General features: G+C 41.4%; 1 protein-coding gene across 1 annotated transcript in view; it reads left to right on the forward strand.

Annotated features, from left to right (window-relative positions):
• lrwd1 (leucine-rich repeats and WD repeat domain containing 1) overlaps positions 1-15,000 on the forward strand; it is a gene marked incomplete at both ends in the record, with an annotated part of 47,889 nt that overhangs the window by 12,643 nt on the left and 20,246 nt on the right. The window contains 3 exons of the mRNA XM_083909299.1: positions 6,096-6,306; positions 8,712-8,784; positions 13,716-13,859. Of these exons, the coding sequence (XP_083765425.1) occupies positions 6,096-6,306; positions 8,712-8,784; positions 13,716-13,859 (428 nt within the window). The remainder of the gene's footprint in view (positions 1-6,095; positions 6,307-8,711; positions 8,785-13,715; positions 13,860-15,000) is intronic.

The following is a 15,000-nucleotide window of genomic DNA, read 5'->3' on the forward strand; positions in this document are numbered from 1 at the left end:
CTCTAGAGCACTGATGTTCTGGGGCTGTCGGCGGGCAACATAGACTTTAAATAGATTTTCTATGGGGTTGAGGTCTGGAGACTTGGTAGGCCACGCCAGGACTTCAACATGCTTCTTACGGAGCCACTCCTTCATTGCCCGGGCGGTGTGTTTGGGATCATTGTCATGCTGGAAGACCCCATCCATGTTTCATCTTCAGTGCTCTCACTGATGGAAGGAGGTTTTGGCTCAAAATCTCACGATACATGGCCCCGTTCATTCTTTCCTTAACACGGATCAGTCGTCCTGTCCCCTTTGCAGAAAAACAGCCCCAAAGCATGATGTTTCCACCCCCATGCTTCACAGTAGGTATGGTGTTCTTGGGATGCAACTCAGCATTCGTCTTCCTCCAAACACGACGAGTTGAGTTTGTACAAAAAAGTTGTATTTTGGTTTCATCTGACACATGACATTCTCCCAATCCTCTTGTGGATCATCCATATGCTCTCTGGCAAACTTCAGACGGGCCTGGACATGTACTGGCTTAAGCAGGAGGACACGTCTGGCACTGCAGGATTTGATTCCCTGTCGGCGTAGTGTGTAACTGATGGTGACCTTTGTTACTTTGGTCCCAGCTTTCTACAGGTCATTCACCAGGTCCCCCCACGTAGTTCAGGGATTTTTGTTCACCGTTCTCATGATCATTTTGACCCCACAGGATGAGATCTTGCTTGGTATTGAGTTGAACTTTTGTTATTGACCAAATACTTATTTTCCACCATAATTTACAAATAAATTCTTTAAAAATCTTACAATGTGATTTCCAGAATTTTTTTTTCACATTCTGTCTCTCAGAGTTGAAGTGTACCTATGATGTAAATTACAGACCTCTGTCATCATTTTAAGTGGGAGAACTTGCACAATCGGTGGCTGACCAAATACTTTTTTGCCCCACTGTAAATACACTAGAAATAATCCATACCTGACCTGTACAGGATTTCCCCCAGAAAACCCGCTAAGCCCGGTGGTAGGGCCTCTCGGGCAGCCCACCAGCGGCCCACTGTGTTTTTGTAAAAACAAATGTTAAAAGTTGTTTAAATTTGAAAGTATGACTGTTATGTGTTATTGCAATACATTTATTACTAGAGAGTTTACAAAAAGACACACTCTTGAAACAAAAAAACACTTGAGTTAAATCCTAATTAAGTCATCGGATAGTGAATCTTAAAACAAGCCATGCAATGCTGGTCACATTTAGAAGTAAAATGAATAAATGACATAAATAAAAAAGTGGTAGTGCCCTCTCAACAGACAGATGGCCCTTTTTTTTTCTGCGCACCACGCCTGCACTGTTCTCCCCCTCCTGCCCTGTGTGCTTCTCCGTCTTCAAGCGGGCTCTCTGTATCCAAAGCAGACTGGATCATTTCTCTACACAGTTTTAGCCACATCCAAATAATGATATTTATGACGAGGATCGAGTACAGAAAGTAGATTTTAGTAAAATGTGGTGACAGACTCTTAAGAGCAGAGCGCACTTTTCATTGTTTTCACTCTGTGTTCTAAATCTTTGTGTAGATGCTTTAGTGCTGCAATTAAGGGAATAACCATTGCATCAAATGAGCTAATCTCTTAAGTTAGCTGCTCAAAGAGAGAGAATGATCTCTTGTGTCAAGTAAATGTCGCAGGGAGTTCATAATCTGCTCCATATGCAGCCAAGTTTCGCTTTCGCTTCAAGTTTCGCTCAGCATAGGTCCTGTAACAGCTCCTGTGCTGCAGTAAAATATGCCACTCCTAATCGCTGTCGACGGATTTTTAACCCCCTCACTGCCAGTCAGTTCTCTGCTGCCTTCAACTAGCTCTGTGTCCTGACACGGAGCTATCTGTAAACACGGAGGTGCTCAGTCTTTGGTTTCACTTCTCCTGCTGAATTCTGTGGCTCCATTTAAAACTGTGCAGCCCAAAGCTAAACCTGAGCCCTCGTTCAATGCGAGAACTCGAGCAGCCAGACAGGATTGCAGCAAAGCTGAACGCAGGTGGAAGAAGGACAAGCTGCAGGTTTCTCGACAAATCTTAAAAGACTGCTGGCTCTGCTACCAGAGCACTGTCAAATGGCGTTTTTCCACTAGCTCTACGCTACACAGCACTGAGTGACACGGCACGAAACGGCACGGTTTAGTTGTGTTTTCACTACAGAGAACGTACCTTCTCAAAGTGGGCGGGGTTATCACAACACGGCTACAACCCGGTTGTAGAGTTATCTCCTCTCTGGTGATACAGGTCACATACTGGGTGAAAGTTGGCAGTGTGGTGCCCATGGTGACGTGGTTGAAGTCACCTGAGATCAATGAAGAGCAATGAAAGCACTCAGGTGTTTAGTCTGTAAACGAGTGATGACAGAGTGAATAGTTAGGGTTAACCCTAACCCTCGCATTTGTGTCCAGCCATGGCCAAAGCGTTCACAAGTCTACTTTAGGACATTTGGAGTTATTAACATATTCTGAAAGTGTGATTTCTAAGCTTTCCAACAATATCAAACACATGTCCATCTGATCATTTTTGAAGAAGATGTGCCCATTTGAATGTAGGCACTCCTCAAACTGCTTTAGGAAGAAATTCAGCCTGAAAGATTTCGACCTTCTTGAGGAGTCAGGCCAATAGCTGCAAATTTGCATCACATTAACATTGTCACAACCCCCCACCCAGTCTAGCTGTCAGTGACATCTGATGTCTGTTAGCCCACAGGACAGAAACAGTGTAGCAGTTTGAAAACAAAGGAATGAATGTAGTTCATGTCAATGTAGTGTTATTTGCTGTAAGTACTTCAGTGGACTGATAAGAATCAGAATTTACTTTATTGATCCCCAGAGGGAAATTCTTCTGTTACAAAAAGCACTTGAATAAAAATGAGAAACAAGAAAGGTGAAAGATAGATACATACTTCAAATATCAAATAGAATATATCTAAGTGTGTGAAGGAGAGTTCAATATTTTCCAGACCATGGACTATATTATCATCTTCAATACCAGTTCCTGCCCCACAATGTGGTTGTACCCACTCTGTCCATCACAGTTGATATGCGGGCTAAATGGTGACATCACAAGCGCACACTTCTTCTGCTTACTCTTCTGTGCTGTAACCTTTGGTGCTGGGCATGTGAAGTCTTTTGCCTCATCAGAACAGAAAGGCCTGATTTTTTCAAAAAGATACGTCTGCCTGTCCATGGTCAGTCCAGGTGGGGCCAGGACGGGAAGACTGTCAACAGGGGGCAGAACTCCTGGGTTGCGCAGTAGCTGAAACTCGATAGGCTCTGCATCACTGTGAGTTTGAGCAAGCACCACACCTGGTCTGTTGGCATCAAAGCTGTGACAGAATAGAAGCACACAACAGGATATTTAAAACATGGCTCACTGTTCACATGGAACACTATCATGTCCATTCGTGATTTTTTTTATTCATAAAATGCAGAATTTTGAATATAAATACCTAAAGTGCTGATAACTCTTGATCTGTGGGAGCTTTCGAAAGTAGGGACTCAGATGTGTCTGCCAGTCGATGGTCTTTACTATCACTCTGCCATCTGCCGTTCCAACAAGCTGCGGAATATTGAGGCGACTTTCAGGAGAGCTGTGTTCCACTACCTGTTGACAGCAAGAACCACAATGTAAATAATTATTTTACTTTTCCCAAAAAAAAATCACATTTTACACAATACATATTGCAGTCTATATAAGCATTTGGCTATTGTATAGAAATCAATTTATACACATACCAAGAGCCTTAGCCGACCTCATGTATTGACGCCACACTGAGGCCTTGGACACATGGGTTGGCAGCACCTTCACATGTCAATGCCTTCCTTATGCCCAGGATTCTGAAAAAAATAAATAAATACTTGTTTCAGATCATGGTTCATGTTAACAGGCACTTTATCACTGAATCAGTATAGATTGATCAGTAGTATTGCTTGAATTATATGTGAATGCCACACCTTATGTGCATGAATTGCACGTGTAATTAACACGTTCATCACACATTGTGTTAATCACATGTGTGATTCATGCATGCAAAGGTGTGGCATTCACACATCATTCAATGCAATGTTAGGTTTCGAACACGGGAGTTTCGTCTCAAAGCATTTGAATTATCAAACTGAACCTGCGGGTGTACAAAATCTCAAAGAGGGCCGTGACATGCTCCCCTTACGACTTATAATACGCTCATCTGACCGAACAAAAGTTTCGATGTGCGTATCATTCTCATTGTAATAATACAGTACCGAGCTAGCGAGCTAGGGAGCTAAGCAAGCATAGCTAATAACAATGTAGCCAAACGGCGTTATGAAACGCACAGTGGATTATTAAAAGACAGCGTCCCTATGTGCGGCTGTATGTGAATTTGAATGAACACTAACATAACATAGATAAACAATGTTAATGAAAACTCACCCCATAAGAAACTGAAAGGTATTCCGGCAGACTTCAGTGCCTCCGATCAGATAAGAGGTCCGGGCATGTTTCCTTATCGTCACAGTTTTAAGTCTGTTCGCCTCCAAATGTCCAATTCGATAGGAGAGAGAGCTGTGCTGGCGTCATGTCATCATCTCAGACAATTACCGTGTGTGTCCTGCTCTCTTTCAGCCGCGGAATAATCCATCTGTTTGTTGTTTTTGTGACGATGAAGTCTGCTAACACGTTAGCATAAAGATCGCTAGCTTAAAATGCTCCACACACAGCCGTCTCTGTGCTTTCGCTGTCCCTGTCCATGAAGAAGCTGCTCAGCCACAGCTGACTCATTGCATGACTCCTGTTCTCTTTGCCTTCCTTTGCCAAACAAAGCTTTGATGATGACTGCTTTGATGATAATCACGCTTTAATTTCGCACACACACACACACTGCACACATACGCTGGAAAGTTCCATGCCTATCTCTCCCCCTCACTTGCTCGCTCTCTCTGAGTGAGAGCTGCATATTAATTAGCCATGTGTATTCTCCGTGATCGTCAGCTGATTGGCTGAAAAAGCAACAAAGGCTCTGGAATGTGAGATCGCCACACACAAACTAGGAGTGATTCACAGCGATAAAACAACCTTAATTCATACACAAAGTTTATAGTTTTAAGACCCACAATACTGTGATTTGAAGCAGGTAGTGGCTTCTTCAAAACTTCAACTTGTGTAATTTTGAAAAAAACGGAAATCCCTAATTTTGAAAAAAAAAATATTCCTGTTTTTCTCGTTTTGCGCTCGGCCGACTTGTTCCCGCTTGGTCCGTGGCGGGTCACATTTAGAAGTGGAGTTGGCACAGGGAAGAACATCGGGCCAGCGATCTGAGCTTATCCATCTTATCCGTCAGTGACCGTACGTTCCCCATGATGAGAGACAGAAGACACGGCTTATATCTCCTCCTCCTAAGCCTCCGCAGTTTCACCTCCTTTCTTCCTCCTCGAATGCCCTGCACCTCTGCATCCTTGTGTGTTTTTCTCCAGATCTCAGCCGGGATGTCCATAGGTCTCACCGATAGTCCGGTGGAACGCGATCAGCTGATCTCCAGGCTTATAATGTACTGGGGGAAACCCTGCTGTAAACTTAACAAAATATGGAAGAACATGTAGACATAAGAACACCTAAAAGCTATTTAAAGAAAAAAAAGTTTGAATAAAATCGAAAACTTAAGGACATCCACTGCAGCTACAGAGAATAAGGAAAACATATTCTAATGCAACTAAATCAACCATGATTAATATATACAGGAATAAAAAAATATTCACGGTGTTACTGAAGTGAGATTTTAGTCTTTTAAATTGTTCTAGTCTTGCGACCAAAATCTGAACGATGCCTCTTGTTTTGTAGTTATTTGTAGATTTTCCCATAATTGTAAGAAATTATGGAAAACGATCAATACAATATTATACAATTATGTTTTGACCTTGGATAAACTTTGCAGTCCTTATGGTACCTAACATGAATTTATTGATACAAGATTTCATATAAAACTGTCGTGGATGTGATAAAATGTGAAAAAAATGGTGCAGCACAACTGCCCTACTGTCAGAAAAACTGGAATGTTGACATCGTAAGACAAGCTTCAGGGTTTTGCTCATTTTTCTGCACATCAGGAATTCTTCTCCTTGGCCTGGTCTACGGTGTTGATGTCCAGGGGAGGCGGGTCCTTGGCTCAAAACTGCAGCATCCTGGCAGCTGGTGGAAAGAGAGGACTGGTCAAACTGATCCATCCCAGAAACAACGTGGCGTACGGGGAGTTCAGAGCCAGTCGCAAGTCTCTGTCTGTCCTCCACTTCAACCATCACAAGGGAAACTACCTCTTTAGTGAGTTACAATTATTTTTACTCGGGCTGTAATAATCCAAATAAATTTGAGACTCTGTTCAGTCTCGCTGTGTCTGCAGCTGAGACATAAAAAGACGATTAAAAACTTTTACTCTTGAATACAAAAGGCAAGTCCACTTTAAGAAAAAAAATATTTTTTTATCTTTTTTTTTTTTTCGTAAATATGTTTAATGATTTTCATTTTTCAGTACAAAAACAAAACAACGATTCCGGGGATAATCCCCACAAAGGATAGACAAAAACAAACAAAAAAAAAACAAAACCATGGCTCACAGATACAATCATCCTTATAAGACAGTCGCTCAGGTATTACAAAAAGATAAACCGGCATCAATCAAGTTCCATTCTACACAGGTGAAGATAGCCGAAATATCCAATCCTATATAAGACATAAAAGACTCCTATGTTCTATTAAATGCATCATCTTTAGAATGTAGCATGCATGTCAAATAGTCAAGTGAAACATATTCAAGTATGACCTTATGCCATTGTGTTTTTTATGGAGCCTTGTCTGTTATCCAGGTCAAAAGTATGCACTTTCTTGCACAGAATGTTAGTAATTTATAAAGTTTCCTATCATATTTATCACTAATGAGGTTGTTGGATATCCCAAGCAGCATGCATACGGCATTATTTTCTAAATTAGTGGCTAGGATTTTATTTATCTCCTGCCCTATAATAAACCAAAACCTCTGTATTTTCCAACAGGACCACAGGCAATGAGTCTTCGTACTCTCCCAAGCATCATGCCACTGGTCATCTGTAATTTCTACATCAAGTTCTTTTTCCCAGATTTGTTTCAAGTGAAGAGTGCGTCACAGTGTATTCCCATAGCCTCTGAGAAAATGGTGGAACAAGCTTATAGATTTGGGGGTTTCTGAACAAGTAGTGTAGTGCTTCTCCTGACATAGTCCCTTATCTGTATATAGCGAAAAACAATCTTGTTTTTGAATTTTATATTTTTCTGCTAATTGAGTGAAAGACATAAAGTTGGTCCATCAAATAAATCACACAAATTAGAGATGCCTTTAGTTGCCCAAATTCAAAAACCACTGTCTGTAGTACCTTGCAAAAAATCAAGATTATCACATATTGGAGTTAGAATTGAAGTGACTTGTGATCTGCCTTCTATTCTTCTTATAATCCGCCATGCTTTAACAGTGTTAACTTTAATAGGGTTATTATGGGCAGATTTAAGAGATTTCAGTGTTTTAAGAAATTTTTTAAAGGAGATTTGGACTTAGAACTCTCAACATCCAAGGGTTAACAGAGATGTGGGCTGGCTTTGCACCCAGTCAGTTATAAAGCGTAAATGAGCACTAAGCTGATATCGCCGGATGTCTGGGAGGTCGAGACCACCCTCTTCAGAATAGAGACGCAGCGTAGCCATTTTGAGGCATGCTCTCTTCTTGGCCCATATGAAGGAGCTAAACCAGCTATTCAGATTGGTAATAGTTTTATGCGAGAAGAGAATTGGGATCATTTGAATTGGGTATAATAACCTTGGGAGTATGTTCATTTTCAATAAAGCAATACGACCTAACCAGGAGATAGGAAGAACGTTCCACCTCTCCAAGTCCAGTCTAATGCGTTCAAACATTAGTTTGGGCCGGAGTGGATGTCTTGGATCTGGTCAAAAAAATCAAAACGTCATCAGCATAAAGTGTAATCTTGTACTGTTTATCTGCTAGAGCTAAACCATGTTTGTCAGGGTTTGTCCTAATTGCCTCAGCCAGAGGTTTGATGGCTAGCGCATACAAAAGAGGCGAAAGAGGACAACCCTGCCTTGTACCCCTTTGAGTTTAAAAGTTGAAGATCGTAAGCCATTAGTAAGAACTGCAGCCAGAGGATTGTTATATAGAAGCTTAATCCATCTAATAAAGTGTTCGCCTAAACCAAATTTATACAGGGTGTGGAACAAATAAGGCCATTAGACGCAATCGAACGCCTTCTCCGCATCGAGTGAGATAACCAAACCTTCAAGTGATCGCTGATGGAAAAACTGTATAATATTCATTAACCTTCGCATATTGTTGCACGAGTTGCGACCTTTAATAAAGCCAGTTTGGTCATCCTTGATAAGCAAAGGAAGTAAATTGTCTAGCCGCGTAGCGAGTATCTTTGAGAGGAGCTTTAGACTCACGTTTAATAATGAGGTAAGCCTGTAAGAGGCACAATCCACTTTAACTTTGACCTCCTGCAATCTGTATATGCTCTCTGCCAGTCCTTCCTTCTTAAATAAAGGTATTAATTCCAGCACTTTACTCCTCTCTGAAACACTGAAACATTGATTGTTTCTCATCTACCTTTTTACATCAGTAAAGTTTTGAGGTTTCACAGTTGGTTCAAACCAGCCATGGTATAATTCTCCATCATCTGTTGCAGCGGGATCATACGATAATAGGATATTGATGTGGGACATTGGTGGAGTGGACAGCCAGTACAACTTCAAAGTTGTGTGAGTATTGAAACTTTTGTAAATCCTTAGTTGGAAAAGTGTCAATATGTAAAATGTTATATGTAAAAAATGCATGTTAATATGCGTAGCTGCAGTAGCTTGACTTGATTGTGAATGGAAATGAATGAATCAATTAATTAATTAATCAATCAATCAATCTTTATTTGTATAGCCCACAGTTTACAAAACATAGTTTGTCTCACGGGACTTCACAGGATTGGTAACATCCTCTGTCCTTAGACCTTCGACCTGGGTAAGGAAAAACTACCAGGGAAAAAAACCCTTATAACAGAGAAAAAATGTAGAAACTAGGGAGGTATCCACTCCCTGGACGGACAGACATGCAGTAGATGTTACCCAAAACATACAATACACAATGACAAAGAATAAAAAGTGAAAAATATTTAAATGCCAGGATCAGGCTTTTAGCTAGGATTTTTTTAGAGGGTGTCCCCCCATTGCCCTCTGACGCCCGGACGCCCTGCTGGCTAAAAGCCTGGCCAGGACCCATCTGGATCACTCGGTTTGGCGCAGCCTGTAGCAAAGGCTGTTGTGGTCAGAGACTTGGGGATAACGGAGCCCTCTTTCCTGTCCTGACCTCATGCCGTTCACTGGGGTCAGCAGAACTGTAAGAGATTAAAAATCAGTTAAAGATGTGCTACATCTGGATTGATGGCCTACATGTCATGGGGGGACATAGGGTAAGTGGTGAGGGTTGAGAAATCGAGGACAGGGTAGAGAAAGTGCGGCTCGTGCAAAGTCTGTGTGCTCATTCTAAGTGCATGATAGGAAATTCCCCCAGCAGTCTAAGCCTATGGCAGCATAAGATGGACTATTCTAATCAGGACATACCTGATCTAGCTTTGACTATACCTGATCTAGCTTTGAAATTAACTTAAAAAAAGTAAATATGCTGTACGCTGTACGCTATGCTATACGAGGACACAGTAGACTAAATTTTTCTGTTTAAGTTTTCAACACTTTCTGTGAACCAGAACGGGTTCGCGATCGGTGGAAAATACTTATGTGAAAAGGTAAATGGCTGGCGCGCTCGCGTTTGTTTTGTTCAGTGAGACGCAGAGACTCTCACACTCGGTGCTCTTCCACTGCACACCGCTCGAGCTGAGATACTGTTGCCGCTCAAGCTCATCGACGAGACGAGGATACTGTCGCCAAAGGTCTGCTGTCACTGTGCTGTGTTGCTTTACTCCAGATACGATGTTGTGCTGGCTGAAGAGTCTGAGTGTACCCGCCCATGAGCAGCTCCTGCTGCAAGCGTGGTTTCTCCTACATGAAACGGGTGAAGTCGGACTGGAGATCTTGCCCATCCAATGACACTCTTAACAGCCTATATATTCGATTAGGTTTTAACATTCGGAGGTGAAAATTAATATTGAATGTGGAAAAACACAGCCGCGCTGTCTGCTTTGCGAGTGTGCGCGCACTGCATGTAAACGTTTTATTAATGATGACATAATTTGTTTCAATCACCGAATGAAGCCTGTCATGTTTGGGACCTTTAATTGCTGCACAAAACTCTTGATCAGCACTCAGCATTTGTTTGTTGTTCATTTAAACCAGTATGCGCAGAGAGAGAGCGAGCGAGTGAGGTCTGCGCTCTTGGTCATTAGTTCATTTACTTATTTTTGTGTAGGTAATATGCTGCGAAATATGTTTAAACTTAAATAAACTACTTATACAAGTAGTTTTGTCTGGTTGTATTAGTTCGTCCTGTTATAGACGTCATGCTGTCATCACCTGACAGTCTGGCTGATTGAAAACCCCCAGATGCAGCGGATGCAACGCAACCCAGATGCGCGCGTCATTGATATCATGCGCAAATACAGATATTCGAATATTTGTGTTTTTTCAAACATCATTTTTGAGCAATTTTGACAGCCTCATGCAAAGGTCAGGTAGGCTACAGTTCTGTGACTGAGCGTGTTGGTTGTCATCTACAACAACACAACAAATATAGTCTTAAAATAAATATATTATTTATTATCAACATAATTATCAGTAAGTAACAACTCAAAATGTAAAAAAGATTTTCGGGACGGTTCAAAATGTTTTTCGGGACGTTTCCGGGACGGTGGTGAAAAAAGTTAGTTTTAATCCCTGGAACCTAGACATTGCTCAGTCTATAAAGCTCTATATTAGATTCCATGCAAATGACTCAAAGTTGAGTTTCAGCAGCTGCATCTTCACGTCTAAAACATATTAATGGTGACTTTTATTTTGAAGTAGTTTCAGGAAGTGAAATGTGTGCTCAACTCAATGGAGCTGTTTTTAATTATACAACTCATATGCAGTGGCGGCTCCTGAAGAAAATTTCAGGGGGGGGGGGCAATTTTTTCTGATAATGATAAAGTGACCCTATGATAGGTGCATAAAGCAAGATGGTATCAATTTGTTGTTAGGTGATTAACAGTCCTCCTTGTGTCCACTAGATGGCAACTTGATAAACAAATATTATTTACATGAATCTAATGTATGATGTAAAATAGCTAAACAGGACACAAGATGTGTCCAGCAACCACATAATGACAGCGGCAGCATATTAAGTCAAGTATTTATTAACTGACCAAGGATCGAAAGCTTTCACAACCTTTACCAGATACATACAACAAACATATGACAAGATAGTGCAGTCAAATTATTAATTAAGTGTAAAGGAAAGTGCAGAATTTGATCTTTACATGTGTTGCTAAATGCATTTTACAATACTCTTACACAAAACAGCAAACAAGCTAACGAACGTAGCTTCAAATGACTGCTGTCCGCTGCTACGAGCCATAAACAGCTAACGCGTATTAAAGCGCGAACTCCGTGGCACTGGTCAAACTACAGTGGGGCAAAAAAGTATTTGGTCAGCCACCGATTGTGCAAGTTCTCCCACTTAAAATGATGACAGAGGTCTGTAATTTTCATCATAGGTACACTTCAAATGTGAGAGACAGAATGTGAAAAAATCCTGGAAATCACATTGTAGGATTTGTAAATAATTTATTTGTAAATGATGGTGGAAAATAAGTATTTGGTCAATAACAAAAGTTCAACTCAATGCTTTGTAATATGTCCTTTGTTGGCAATGACATGAGGTTAAACGTTTGATGTAGGTCTTCACCAGGTTTGCACACACTGTCGCTGGTATTTTGGCCCATTCCTCCATGCAGATCTCCCTTAGACCAGTGATGTTTTTGGGCTGTCACCGGGCAACACGGACTTTAAACTCCCTCCACAGATTTTCTATGGGGTTGAGGTCTGGAGACTTGGTAGGCCACTCCAGGACTTCAACATGCTTCTTACGGAGCCACTCTTTGGTTGCCCGGGCGGTGTGTTTGGGATCATTGTCATGCTGGAAGACCCATCCACGTTTCATCTTCAATACTCTCACTGATGGAAGGAGTTTTTGGCTCAAAGTCTCACGATACATGGCCCCATTCATTCTTTCCTTAACATGGATCAGTCGTCCTGTCCCCTTGGCAGAAAAACAGCCCCAAAGCATGATGTTTCCACCCTCATGCTTCACAGTAGGTATGATGTTCTTAGGATGCAACTCAGCATTCGTCTTCCTCCAAACACGACGAGTTGAGTTTGTACCAAAAAGTTGTATTTTGGTTTCATCTGACCACATGACATTCTCCCAATCCTCTTGTGGATCATCCATATGCTCTCTGGCAAACTTCAGACGGTCCTGGACATGCACTGGCTTAAGCAGGAGGACACGTCTGGCACTGCAGGATGTGATTCCCTGTCGGCGTAGTGTGTTACTGATGGTAACCTTTGTTACTTTGGTCCCAGCTCTCTACAGGTCATTCACCAGGTCCCCCGTGTAGTTCTGGGATTTTTGCTCACCGTTCTCATGATAATTTTGACCCCACAGGATGAGATCTTGCGTGATATTGAGTTGAACTTTTGTTATTGACCAAATACTTATTTTCCACCATAATTTACAAATAAATTATTTAAAAATCCTACAATGTGATTTCCAGGATTATTTTTTCACACTCTGTCTCTCACATTTGAAGTGTACCTATGATGGAAATTACAGACCGTTGTCATAATTTTAAGTGGGAGAACTTTTTTGCCCCACTGTACGTGCACTTATCAGTTTGTGCTGGGACCAGTTTAACGAGCACAATCCTCTGTGTATTTTTTAAAAGCTTCGCTCACAGCGGCACCACTCGAGAGGCGAACAACTTATCGAGAGACGTGAAGTGAAGAGAAGATATCCCCTCCTCTCTTTGCTCAATTTACATATGACGCAAGCACGTTAGTGCATGCACATAAATCCTCATTAAAAATGCATTGGAGGGTATGTTTTTCGAAAAAAACGTTTTTAACATGAGAGTCAATGGGAGAATTTTTGGGCGATTCTTCACGTCAGTTAAATCGCCCCAGATGAGGCGGAACCATAAAACGTGACTTGAATCTGGCGATTCTGATTGGACAATGACAGTCAATATGTCTAGAACACTGATAAAAACTACCTTTGCTGGGAGAGACGCTGAAAGGAATATTAGTACTAAGGATCTTTGGAATTGCTGAGGAAAAAAAATATTTTTCTCCTCCTAGTTGGGAGGGCGTCACCCAAATCGTCCCTATATACCGGCCGCCCCTGCTCGTATCTCTGTTAAAGCTTACATTAATTATAATTTATTTTCAAATTTGTTGTCAAAGATGTGAATGTGTTTTTTGTGTTTAAGGATGGTTTTATGTCACTATGACCCTCTGCTTTGGTGCTTGGTTTACAAAATGAAAACGGCAACACGTATCATCTTATTTTCCTTTTGTTCTTTATTGATATGGTAACATACTGCATGTACATTTTAGCTTTAACATTTTCCATGATAAACCTCTCTTTCTATTATACTATTAGACTGTAATATTTTAATCAGATTGTGATATTTCTATGTTTGGGCCTTTAGGCAGTTACTGCTGTTGGAAACCAGCGCCACACCTCTGCACATCTGCTTCCCTCCCACCTCCCCAAGCACTCAACTGCTCACCGCCTGTGAGGATGGACTGCACTGCTTCAACACCCAACTTGGTGCCAACAGCACCACCAAGAGGTAAAGCCACTAAACTGTGTTTTGTGTGTGCCTATTAAAAAAACTTGCATACATTATTACTAAAGCATTTTTGGATGAATCAGGTTCAGCTTACATAAATACATAAGCCTATTTGCCTTATTTTTAGATAAAAGAATTAAAAAAATAAAAGCTGTGCTGTTGGTATAAGACATGAAAAGTCTTTAGTACAAATGGCACAGGAGTCTCCATACCAGACATGTTTCCCCACATGCCCCTCTCAGCTTAAACCTGTCATTACCACAGAGAGAATATCTTCCTCTCTCTGTTGCATGTCTGCTCTTCTCAATTGCGCCTTATATAAGAAATGTGTGCTTTTAAAGTAATTGTATTTTTTTAATTTGAAAAGTGCACAGAAAATAACAAGCAGCGAAACATGCCTTGTATTGGATGAAGGAAGAGGCTAAGGATTGTGATGGAGAATTAGAGAGCTTGAAGATTTGAGTAAAATGTGTAATTGCACTTTTTCTGACATGTATTGTGATTTAAATTGCAACATACTTTTAAGTAAGAGTAACTAAAGAGTAACTAAACCCCTGGTCTGAGGCTACCCCCATCCCAATGCCTGATTTTGAAAATCTACAAAAAGTGGGCCCACCACGGGGGGGTGATGATCGTGTGACAGCAAGCGCAAATTGTGGCAGCTTGCTGTGGCGTTTCCAGTGGCAGCTTAGAGCTGCATTCAGCGTGAAACACACGTATGGAATCGGATTTGGGTCAATAATCCCGCACACAAAACAATGACTCATGAGCGATGTATGTGATTTCACCCGCACCGATATTAACCATTGTACGCAGATTTGAATACCTTATGCTCAACAGGAACTGCTCTCGCTCGTGTGAGAGGCTGCTTTGCTGCTCGAGGGTTATTTCTGCACTCGTGGTGCTCATTATACACTCACACGGGAGGCAGCTTCCACTTGCTCGTGGATTGCTGCTATGCACACGGGGAAAGATTTTAACACTTTGGGGCAGAGCCATTGGACTTTGATTGACTGCTCTCAGGGAGCCCAGGGCTGCCAGGTTAGGGAGTTTCACGGCAAGAAGAGAAGACGGTGGCTGCATCAACAGGAGGGAGAGTCAATGGTAGTGTTGTTCATAGAACATGTTAAATATTCGCTAT

This window comes from Microchirus variegatus, assembly GCF_963457635.1.
Source record: "Microchirus variegatus genome assembly, chromosome: 23".
NCBI classification, from domain to species: domain Eukaryota; kingdom Metazoa; phylum Chordata; class Actinopteri; order Pleuronectiformes; family Soleidae; genus Microchirus; species Microchirus variegatus.